This window comes from Penicillium subrubescens (genome assembly GCF_028828155.1).
Source record: "Penicillium subrubescens strain IBT 31985 chromosome Unknown utg000001l_segment0_segment0, whole genome shotgun sequence".
Classification (NCBI taxonomy): Eukaryota; Fungi; Ascomycota; class Eurotiomycetes; order Eurotiales; family Aspergillaceae; genus Penicillium; species Penicillium subrubescens.
Window position 1 is genome coordinate 2,470,879 of NW_026643151.1, and position 11,398 is coordinate 2,482,276.

At 51.7% G+C, this 11,398-nt stretch overlaps 5 protein-coding genes across 5 annotated transcripts; 3 read left to right on the forward strand and 2 right to left on the reverse strand.

The window, feature by feature from the left end:
- Positions 1 to 1,017: 1,017 nt before the first annotated feature.
- Positions 1,018 to 3,834, forward strand: N7473_000825 (putative C6 transcription factor; the record flags this gene model as incomplete). The annotated part of the gene is made up of 1 exon (XM_057146765.1): positions 1,018 to 3,834. The coding sequence occupies one exon, from the start codon at positions 1,018 to 1,020 to the stop codon at positions 3,832 to 3,834; it is 2,817 nt and encodes a 938-aa protein (XP_057014651.1).
- Positions 3,835 to 5,012: 1,178 nt separating this feature from the next.
- On the reverse strand, positions 5,013 to 6,990 carry N7473_000826 (uncharacterized protein). Its single transcript, XM_057146766.1, has 4 exons — positions 6,425 to 6,990; positions 6,011 to 6,310; positions 5,820 to 5,946; positions 5,013 to 5,327 (listed from the first exon to the last, which is right to left on the reverse strand). The coding sequence occupies exons 1-4, from the start codon at positions 6,799 to 6,801 to the stop codon at positions 5,115 to 5,117; spliced, it is 1,017 nt and encodes a 338-aa protein (XP_057014652.1). The 5' UTR covers positions 6,802 to 6,990; the 3' UTR covers positions 5,013 to 5,114.
- A 224-nt stretch (positions 6,991 to 7,214) lies between these two features.
- erg24B (uncharacterized protein) lies at positions 7,215 to 8,851 on the forward strand (the record flags this gene model as incomplete). Its single annotated transcript, XM_057146767.1, has 3 exons — positions 7,215 to 7,294; positions 7,358 to 7,662; positions 7,743 to 8,851. The coding sequence occupies 3 exons, from the start codon at positions 7,215 to 7,217 to the stop codon at positions 8,849 to 8,851; spliced, it is 1,494 nt and encodes a 497-aa protein (XP_057014653.1).
- A 256-nt stretch (positions 8,852 to 9,107) lies between these two features.
- On the reverse strand, positions 9,108 to 10,839 carry N7473_000828 (tRNA-specific adenosine deaminase; the record flags this gene model as incomplete). Its single annotated transcript, XM_057146768.1, has 3 exons — positions 9,108 to 10,521; positions 10,595 to 10,661; positions 10,686 to 10,839. 3 exons carry the CDS (start codon positions 10,837 to 10,839, stop codon positions 9,108 to 9,110), a joined length of 1,635 nt encoding a protein of 544 aa, XP_057014654.1.
- Positions 10,840 to 11,056: 217 nt separating this feature from the next.
- N7473_000829 (splicing factor 3B subunit 5 family protein) lies at positions 11,057 to 11,383 on the forward strand (the record flags this gene model as incomplete). Its single annotated transcript, XM_057146769.1, has 2 exons — positions 11,057 to 11,299; positions 11,372 to 11,383. 2 exons carry the CDS (start codon positions 11,057 to 11,059, stop codon positions 11,381 to 11,383), a joined length of 255 nt encoding a protein of 84 aa, XP_057014655.1.
- Positions 11,384 to 11,398: the final 15 nt, after the last annotated feature.

The following is an 11,398-nucleotide window of genomic DNA, read 5'->3' on the forward strand; positions in this document are numbered from 1 at the left end:
CAACGCACCCACGGCCGCCAGGGCCAGAAGCTTGGAGACCAAATGCAATGGCAGGAGACGCGGACCGAATGGTTCACTATTGTATCATGATCTAGCTCGAGCTGAGTTGTTGTGCTTTTAGAGTGAACGAATTCTGATGGAATGAGCATGAAAATTTATCTTTAGAGCTGTTGGTGCCAGTGGGAGAAACTGTGCGTCATGACTCATGCGAGACGGATGAGGTGGAATTTTGATTGTTCGAGTCTCTTGGCAGCAGGGAAGATACTTGTGCTTTCTTTATATTCATCTACATACTAGATACTAGTAAAAAATCGAAGCACTTCTGACACTGCGGACCAGTCGCCAGTCCGGACGCAAACCAACCCGATCGATCGTCCTACCTTAGGGGCTCGGCCCGAATGTGGACCGACCATCTGCAGGGAACTGGAGGACTGGGCGTTGGACATAACGTTAAATAATATATTCGATAGCTTTGATATACTCAGTTCAGGGGAGTTGTTATTCACTGGAGGTCTGTTGCCCCTTTTTAGTATCAATAGCGTAGATCAAAAGGATGTGCAGCAGATAAGTGCTCATAGCCGAGTTCGGATGCGAAGCACGGAGTATGTAAACCTTGTACCCTCGAACCTCGTAGGTCCCTGCACTTTTTTTCTCTTTTTTGCTCATGTTTCACTCCGGCCATAGAGCTCGTCATCTTGTGGCTGAAGTCAGAAATCACCTTATTAGCTGTTTCATCTATTACTGAGGTGGACGTGACAGCTCAGTAATATAGGCGCTACCAGTGGACGAGTTGCCAAGCCGCCATTCGCCGAAACCTTTCCCCATATTCCTTCGATTCTCCTCATTTTCTCCTCCACCCCGACCTCTCCCACCGCACTCGCCCGGCATCCCACCTTTTGCATCGCACCGAAATAAAATTTATCGCATCGTCCCAGGCAGGAAATTCCACTTCTCAACTCTGTCCCGACCACGCCGAACGATGCTCCGGGCCTGGGTCCTGGGGTATCCGCACCCGTCATGATCCCTCCCGACTCCGACGACTCGCCATTGAAAACCTCTGGTGCTGGCTTTGGCTTAGGCCAGGAGGATTCAACGGCAGGTCTAGATGATTTTGACACACAAAGCCATGCAAGCTCCCGCGACCACGGTAGCACACACGCCCATGACCCCGCGACGGGGGCCGACAGCGGTGGACTAGACAACCAGGGCGACGATACTACACGAGACGCTGGTGAAGGCCCCGAGACAGGGCCACTTGATAAAGATGGAAGGCCGGCCTGGAGCGAAATGAAGACTAAGGCGGGGAAGGAAAGAAAGCGACTGCCGCTAGCTTGCATCGCCTGTCGCCGAAAGAAGATCCGGTGCTCGGGCGAGAAGCCCGCGTGTAAGCACTGTACGCGCTCGCGAATTCCCTGCGTCTATAAGGTCACCACGAGGAAGGCAGCCCCGCGAACCGATTACATGGCCATGCTGGACAAACGTCTCAAGCGAATGGAAGATCGCGTGATCAAGACGATCCCTAAAGATGAGACGAGGGATATGCACTCGATCGGACGGTCCGTTGTGAAGCCCTCTGCGCAAACACAGGCTACTAAGGCTCAGAAGAAAAGGAGCGCAGATGAAGCATTCGCAGCGGAGATGGAGGGCTGGGCGCGGGGGGAGCGTCGCCCGACACACGAGACTTTTCCGATGAGTCGCGAACCCAAGTCCACTGATGGCACGGGACTTCTGACAGAAGGCGCGGAGTTTTTGCCTTCTCTGGAGATTCAGGAGCATCTTGCAGAGGTCTTCTTCGACTGCGTGTATGGCCAGTCATACCTTCTTTTACATAAGCCTAGTTTCATGCGACGACTCAAGGCGGGCACAGTTCCTCCCGTCCTCATCCTGGCTGTCTGCGCCGTCTCCGCTCGATTTTCAACCCACCCGCAACTCAATTCAGAACCTCCTTTCCTTCGAGGAGAGAACTGGGCCAATCCGGCGGCAGCTATCGCTCTGAGCCGGCACGACGAACCGAATATCACAATTTTGACAGTCTTTCTACTTCTTGGGCTGCATGAATTTGGAACATGTCACGGTGGACGAAGCTGGTCTTTTGGAGGACAAGCATTGAGGATGGCATACGCGTTACAGCTTCACCAAGAGCTTGAGAGTGATCCGTTACTTAATCAGAACAATGGCGCCAACTCGCAGTTGAGCTTCACAGATCGTGAAATTCGGCGGCGCACGATGTGGGCCTGCTTTTTGATGGATCGGTATAACTCATCGGGAAGCCAACGGCCGCCCATTGGAAATGACAAGTTCCTCCAGATTCAACTACCTATCAAGGAGACCCACTTCCAGATGGAGATTCCTGGGCCTACGGAAGACCTGGATGGAGACGTGCTCAACCCTACACCCGAAAACTCCGGCCAGTTGTCCAACGCCAAGGAGAACATGGGAGTGTCAGCATACATCATCCGAGCCATCGTCATTTGGGGACGCATTGTTGACTATCTAAACCTTGGTGGTAAAAGAAAAGACCCCCAGCCGCTTTGGCATCCGGACTCGGGGTACATGCGATTGAAGCGGCAGATTGAAGAGTTCTCTGCCTCACTTCCGAGTGCTTTGACTTTTACCTATGAGAATCTTCAGATTCATGCCGCGGAGAAGATCGCAAATCAGTTCCTATTCCTGCACATCATCACTCATCAGAACATGCTGTTCTTGAACCAATTTGCCATTCCTCTTTCGCCTGGTGGACGGCCTCCTCGGGACATGCCGAAGCCGTTCCTCAGCAACGCTGGTCGAGCCGCTGTGGAAGCTGCCCATCATATTTCCGTGCTCTTTGATCGGGCATCGGCCTATCCGCTTACTGTCCCTTTCGCTGGGTACTGTGCATACACGGCGAGCACTGTTCATATCTGGGGTATCTTCTCCAAAAATGTGCAATTGGAAGCTCGATCGAAGGAGAATCTGCGCCACACCTACCGCTATCTCAACAAGATGAAGAAATACTGGGGTATGTTCCACTACATGGTGGAGAGTGCCAAAGACCGGTATCGACAGTTCGCCGATGCCGCTATCAAGGGATCTGTAGCAACTCAGAATGGCACCTCACTGGCCCCCATGTTCCAATATGGTGACTGGTTCGACAAGTATCCCCACGGTGTCTCAAGGCTGCACTGGGAGGATCCAGACACTCGTCATAAGGAGACAGGCGAGGATGCAGTCATGGGTCAGAAACCCGATCTCCAGAGCGTAGAGGACTTCTTCGCCAGTCTATCTCCGACGCCGCAGCACGCCGTTCCCCGCAGATCTCGCTCGAGGAAGAACAGCAAAATATCCGACGGCACTCCTAATCCTAATATGGACCATTCTCCGACACAGTCCATGGATATTGCCATGGGCAATACTCCGGGCGTCCCAGGCAGCGCCTTCCCCCAACCATCCCTATTCTCCCAAAATGGAGCCATGTCATTCGGACAATCACCCTTTGACTTTAGCATCCCGCCAGATCAATTGCCACAATTGGATCGGCAATTTGTATACGGGTCGTTCTCCGACTTTGACCCCACCAACTTTGTTCCACCGAATAACTCCTCAATGCCACCCCCACCACCCGTCAATGGCGTCGACGCTCAAACCCCAGACCACTCACTCTTCACGGGCCATCTTGATCCCAGCGCCCCAGCCGGAACAGGCGAGTTCTACCAGCCCAGTGCGTGGTTCCTCCCATTCAACCTCGATCCGATTGGCGCCGGCCCACCTCCACAACCACCAGGAGGTCCGACTTCTGCTCCCGGCCCAGGCAGCGATATGTCCGGGTTAGGTGGAGCAGGTAATCTGCCCTTTTGAGTGCGTATGACCTCGACATAGGAGGGTTAGGCATGAAACCAGATGGACGGCACTGATGATCTTGGATACCCCCCGTGAGATGTCTGCTGTTTTTCGATGACCGCGATGTGGTGTTTTATTATTGTTCTATGGGAGGATTCGTGTTCCGGGTATTGTATTTTTGGTCTGGTGGATTTGTTTCCTCTATATTGTCAATTATATATGTGGAAAGCCTGGAGTAATTGCTATCTATGTCTTTGTCCCTAATCGTGTATATATGTCCCGAGCCTCCGTGTTCAATCATTCATCACGCGTTTAATTTCCCTGCTCCTTCCCCTCCTCTCTAGTAGACCGTCTTCTAATTAAGTGCTATTGGGTTGACTATAGGTCAGTGTACTTGCCCTAGTATTAGCCGATGAGAAAATTATTTCACCGCTGCCTACCCACACCCTATGACCCCGCCATGCCATACATAAACTTCCATAGTCTATACCACATATCGACAGACGCAAAAATAAAAAATAAAATAAAAAGAAGAGGTGTGCATCATCCGTGAATCGAACACGGGCCTCGTCGATGGCAACGACGAATTCTACCACTAGACCAATGATGCTGGTTCATGTAGAGCTGCGGCCGAGAATGTTATATGGATGAGACCCACTCGTGGTGCCGGTGTCGCCACAGAATCAATGGGTTGAATCGGTAAGCCGATACAACGTTACTGTATTGCGATATTATTGCTGTATTCAAGGGGGCTGTATGAAGCTTACGTGACTCGACGAATTTGGTAATCAAGCTTGACTTTCAAACTAGTAGGTAATGCTAAAAAGTGGCCGGGCTACCGGTATGTAAACGGAATATGAAGGCCGATTCATGTAGGTCTGGAATAATATATCCACGGACGGTCTGTGCCTCAAAGTTGCAGAGCGAACAAGAACGAGCAGCTCACACAGTAGCAGAAAAGAAAGCTCTAGACAGTCATGTACCCTGCCATGTGAAAGATAGGCCAGGTAGGGTGCCTGGAAATCACCCCGGGCTATGACGACGTTGGTTAAATACAGCATACCCGGAGCCCGTGGAACCCGACCAGCATCGACAGCCGAACCCAGCGGAATCAAGAATGAATACGGAGCTTGGCCGCCGAGGCTACTCTAACCTCAAGAGCGAAGTGCCAAAGGGTGTACAAGTTTAAACATTTGAATCATTGATTGATTGCGACGAAGATCTATAGCTAACGAGTGCCCGAAGAGGTAATTGGAATCCCGGATAATTCCTTGGATACAGATCAAGCGACAAGTTATCTAGTCATCCCACTCCTCATCAAGCTGATCTATAAGTCGATTCTCAGCATCAACATCCCGTCGCCCGCCATGACCACCAACGCCTCGGCCACCGATCGCACCGATAAAGCCGCCACGGCCGTCACTGTCGGCGCGAACGTAGCCACCGTTCGAGGGGGATCGCTTAAGGCGAAGACATCTCCCGAGTGATGAGAATAGGATGACGAACATGTCCTAGTGTGACGGAAATAGATGATTAGCCCCAGTTGCTCTAAAAACGGCCATAAAGCAAAAACACGATCAAGTCTCCCCGAGGCAGTGGCACAAAACGCGATCCCTTAAGTACTGGGTACAATCAAATACTGATAGCTGACTAGATAGAAGAGAAAGGAACATGCATCGAACTGGTGTCCTGCCCTCGAAGTCACGAGGGATGTATATGCCGTGGGCAACGAGCGGGATGCTGCAATGACACCTGCATGGGGTACGCCCAAGATCGAGCATTGAGCGAGAGAGATAATCAAGAAGATGAATGTATGGAAGACAGAGGTGTAAATGTGCGCCAAATTTTAGATGCAATTGAGCTCTAGACCAGCTAGAGCAATCTCAATCCAATCGTGAAACGGGTAACCCAGGCGTGGTTGAATCTCCATGCTTGTGCGAAGCCACATTGCCATACCTAAACCCTCGACGAGACCGACATGGCACCAACGCCAGGAGACATACCTTGATAAAATCGAACATGCCAGCCCAGAGGCTGAAATTGGGGCACTGGCGCCAACCGCGCTGGTGCATGACTGTCCGTTGATACGCACAGCCACCGATCATATACGCAGCCACGGCAATGAGCATGCTGGAAATTAATATTAGTATGGATTGAGTTTCACTTAGCATGATATTGCAAGAAGTAGACTCACATCACACCGAAGACCCCGCCCGGTCCCAGCCCACCGGCGTTCGGGTCTACCGCGATTCCTCCACATGCAGCTGAGCTGCGAACCTCGAAGAAATATGTGCATGAATCCATGGTACCGACAAAGGAAGGAGTAGCGGTGTTTGCGGGTGCGTCGCGATCGCAGAGGAAGGACATGATGGTGGACTTGGTGCGCACGGAGGAGTTCTTGCTGGTGGTGCTCCAATCACCGGGGCATGGGGAGCCATTCGTATAGTTGAGGACAAGCTTGCGACCCCGGAAGAAGGGCTCGGAAGCTTGCTCACTGCGCGAAAGAAAAGCAATGTTAGTAATTGAAGTTTCACAATCACAGCCAGTCCACAGCCGACTCCCGAATCGATGCGGAGTATCAAGGGCCGTTGAAATGGAGCTACCGTACCCTATCGAGTATATCTTCCCCGCTTGCTCGTAATATGCGCTGACATTCTTCCACCGCGACGACTCTACCCCGACCACATCCTTGACTTCCTCAATGACCGGCGCGCAGATGTTGACCGTGAAGTTTGCGGGGTAGTCATGTCCCTTGGCATGCCAGCTCTCATTGCGCGCGTCTTTCTCGACCTTCTTGCCATTCTTCAATTCCGGTGGCGATAATGAGATCGCATAGAGATCAAAGTAGAGGCCGCTCGTCGGGGAGCGAGCCACGCAGGGGGAGTCATCGTTGAGGTGCGAGTTATGGTCCGAGGCAGCATTGGTGAGTCCCGAGATGACGGACCAGAAGAGGAGGGAATAACGAGCGGAACTGGACAGCTTCATGGCTGGAAGTGGGAGGTCACCGAGGACCGCAGAAAAAGAAAGGAGATGGAAATGAGTGTTTGAGTTTCGTCAAGAGGCCAGCTCTCCTTGTTTGGTTGATGTTTAAGGTAAGTCAGAAGGCTGGTGAGGAGGCTGAAATGATCGAGGAAGCTTACGTTGCATGCCGAAGTGAGTAGGTTGTGATTGGCGCTTGAATACGAATAAACGAGTCGATGCGGAGAAGTGGTCCGCGGGCGCCGTAGCAAGAAGCGGGAGCACGGGATCCGGTGTCGTACGCGCCTTCGGCCAAGCTTCCACAGCTTCTGCCACCAGCTTCGTCAGGGTCTATTTATTTCGGCCTATCACCCCACCCTGATTACCAGCCAACCCGCCGTCCTATTCCACTTTGGTTACTCCTGATTGCACTTGTCACTATGGCCCTCAAAAAGGCTGAAAAGCCTCAAATCCCAATCCAACCTGTCCCAGAGAAGCGCGGTTATGAATTTTGTGGGCCGTACGTTTGCTATGCCCTTCTCTAGTTTAGATTCTTTGCACCTTGTACTGACTTGCGCCACAGACCAGGAGCCTTCGCAATCATTTTCGGTCTTCCTCTGCTTGTCTATACCTTCACCTTCGTTTGCAATGATGTGTCGGGGTGTCCCGCACCTTCCCTCCTGAGCCCCTCGACCCTGACCCTCGACCAGCTCAAGCGTGAGGTGGGCTGGCCCGAAGAGGGCATTGTTGGTCTCTATGACACTAAGGTTACACTGTGGACGCTGAGCTACTATGCTTTCAGTCTGTTCTTGCAGGTCTTCCTGCCTGGCCAGGAGAGGGATGGTGTGCCCCTGGCATGCCATGGACGACTGAAGTATAAGTTCAATGGTACGCTAGATACCTTGGAAAGAACACGATAAGAACCTCTTATGCGCAGGGCGGAACACTAATTTGACATGGTATACTAGCCTTCTCCTCCGCCCTCATCATCCTCGCGGGCCTGGCCACCGGTACCTACATGTACGGCGCGGATTTCGTGGTGTGGACCTTCCTGTGGGAGAACTACGTTCAGGTCATTACCGCGAACCTTTTGATTTCTTCATCAACTGCGCTTTTCGTCTACCTGAAGAGCTTCACGGTCCCGGCACCCGGCAAGCCTAACCAGGAGCTCCGCGAACTGGCACCTGGTGGCCACACTGGCAACATCCTTTACGACTTCTTCATTGGCCGCGAGCTCAACCCTCGAATTCGCCTGCCCATTCCATTCGTCAGCGAGACATCCCGCACGATTGATATCAAGGTGTTTATGGAGATGCGCCCCGGCTTGCTCGGATGGACTATCCTGAACCTTTCCAATGTGGCCCACCAGTACCGCACTTACGGCTATGTGACTGATTCCATCGTTCTGGTCACTATCTTCCAGGCCTTCTACATTCTGGACGCGCTGTACATGGAACCCGCAATCTTGACCACGATGGATGTGATCATGGACGGCTTTGGCTTCATGCTGTCTTTCGGCGACGTTGTTTGGCTCCCCCACATCTACAGCGTCCAGAGCCGCTACCTCGCCGTCTTCCCCCTCGAGCTTGGCTGGAGCGGAATGGCCCTCGTTCTAGGAGCCACCGCCGTTGGATACTCGATCTTCCGTGGTGCTAATAACCAGAAGAACCGCTTCCGTACGGACCCCAACGATCCCCGTGTGAAGCACATCAAGTTCATCGAGACCGCTAGTGGCTCGAAGCTGATGACTTCTGGCTGGTGGGGTCTGGCCCGGCACATCAACTACTTTGGCGATTGGATCATGTCATGGTCCTACTGTCTGCCTACTGGTATTGCTGGCTATGCTCTCATCGAAAGCATCAACCCTGCCAGCGGTGCCCTTCAGAAGCAGGCTGTTCAGACCCCCGAGGTTCGCGGCTGGGGAATGATTTTCACTTACTTCTACATGCTCTACTTCGGAGTCTTGCTGGTTCACCGCGAGATGCGCGATGAGGAGAAGTGCAAGAAGAAGTATGGTGCTGACTGGGACCGCTACACCTCGATGGTCCGCAGTCGCATCATCCCGGGCATTTATTAAAACGTCCGATTTGGATAACTTGCCTTTGGGTGAGATCCTGTATTTGTTCGCATGACATTACATGAAAAGGGAGGAAGGAAGGTCATTTTTCTTGTATTGACCATGGAATGACCTTGATGGTGGACTCGGTCAAGTCCAAAAAATGTACATTATTATGCATTTGCCTTGAGATTGTTGGCCTGGAAAGGCCAAAAAGCTTCTACATACGTGCAGCCAGTTTATGACGCGTTATTTATTAATCCTAATGTTCTATCCATCATTGAACCCCTTCACTCTTTCGCTTCTTAGAATCAACTAGAACATCTAGATTCCAGCCTTCATCTCCCGTATTCGGCGCCCATCCCTTGAGAACATTCTTTGCATCACGCATCGCTTCCTGTCGAATATGGTGGGGATCTGTGACATCCCCTCCAGTTCGCTTGAAATCTTCGTATGAACTCGCGTCTTTGATAGAGCGGAGTGGATCGTTATCCTCTTCTAGGCTTTGGCTCTCATATTCACGAAGGCACTCCGTCGATCGAAGTATATTTCGAAGAAGACCCCACAGCTTAGCACGAGATAGCGATGAAGCACCTCGTGCCGTGGGAGTAGCCAGTCGATTGCCTTGTTTAACACCGTTGATAATGGTTTCATAGAGGCCCGTCCTTGACCGTCCCAGGTTTGGCAAATTCTTACTGCCCGTGTCCATTGTCATCACACAAGGATGTGGCAATGAGGACGCGGCCGTCCATATAGAGCTCACGTTACCCGGCTTGCTCTTTTTGAGTACGACGGTGGAGTCTGTACCATCACTCTGCCCTTCGTGTGGTAACACAGAGCGGGTTTGGACGGCTTTTGGTTTTGCAAATGGCCAAAGAGCTTCAACTTCTTCAGCAGGAACCGAGAGTACCTCAAATGGTCGAAAGCGATATCCAGTCGCGCTCCCATCGTGGTCCATATTAATCGGCCACGATCGACCCGCTAAACCCCTCATACGTCCATTCTCCCCAAAAGCCCTTTCGCACCCAACTCGGGAAATCTCATCTTCAGGAAGAACGAGACCAGCCAAGTATACGTTCTCTGTTGGCGAAACTAGACGGCTTGTTTCACAGGATAGCAAGGACGATACCTGACGCAGAGCGAGTTTATCTGAGCAGGACTTGCTTCGGGTTGATTCCGCATCCATACGTGCTGGTTTCCGGCGAACAACACCAAGAAGAGAAAAGTGAGCCCGGCCATCTAGCAAGTTTTCTTCTTGAAGATCGTCCTGGTCTGTCGGGCTCATATCCGTATGGCGTGTCACTTCCCATGGCGTGGCATCCTCCTGTGCTGCCATGCATAGCTCCATGCTTGCATCTCCACATGGAGCACATGTACAGTACATATAGAATTTGACATCGGGTTGGATTTCGAAAGGGGGCCAGTTGACCGATGGTGTCGATGTACTGGTCCCTTGAGGTGCTGGCTGTCTCCTGCGAATAAACGGTGACTTTGAAATATGAATGTCCTCAACTCCAAGTGCCTGATCTATATTGATGGTGTTCTTGCTCTCCTCGATCAACAAAGCATGGCATTCAGTTAGAAGCCAGTAATTGAAAGCGCGAATGGCTAAGATCTCGGCATGGCAATCGTGGAGAACGAGGCCTTGACAGCGCGGAACGTGGGAAGCTGGTAAGCACTTTGCTCCAGATCTATCGGTATGTTAGCCGCACAGAACTACCTAAAATCAAAGAATTGCATGAGTCTGATGAGTTGAAAACGTACGTGACAGATATGCAATGAAGGCTTTCTGACCGTGTATTTCCTATTGTAAGGTCATTATATTGCAATCCTGGATATTAGTGCTAGTACATACCCTTGACAGCCACAATACCAGTCATTGGAATCCACTCCCTAGACCCATCGGGGAATATCTTCGGTTTGCTGCGTGCAGGTAAGGCATCGAAATGTGCGTGCACCAGCGACGCTATCCGAGACGCCAACGGCGCCGCCGAGGAAGTTTCAGACATTTAGACCTTTCTCAAAGTGCGAAAAACAGCCTCGCATATTCATTCGACGAATCATTCGTCGAGTCTAGAAGCAAATCGTCGAGTCCTCGAAAGTGTGATTTGATACAAATCACGTGATCGACCGTTCCGCCATCAGAGAGAGGCCTTCATTTATCCTTCACTCCATCTCCTTCCTCCCAAACACATTCCGACACATTCAATCCTCACATCCACCAAAATGGCCGACAAACTCCGCACCCTTCAGAATCTCGAGGCCCTGCAGGCCCGTTACATCGGTACCGGCCACGCCGACACGACCAAGTACGAGTGGTTGTCCAACATCAAGCGCGACAGCTGTGCGTCCTACATCGGTCACAACCCACTGCTCTCTTACATGGCTGTTGGTATGGGCGAACCGAAGGAGAAGACTCGCACGAAGATGTTGGAGAAGATGGTTAGGGGTGCTGGTAACCCACCAGAGGTATGTGCTCGAATGCGACCTGTTGGGAGTTGAGAGAGGTGTTGGCTAACAAAGTTCTTTTCGAACCTCTAGACTCAAGAATAAGAATCGGTTGGGAAT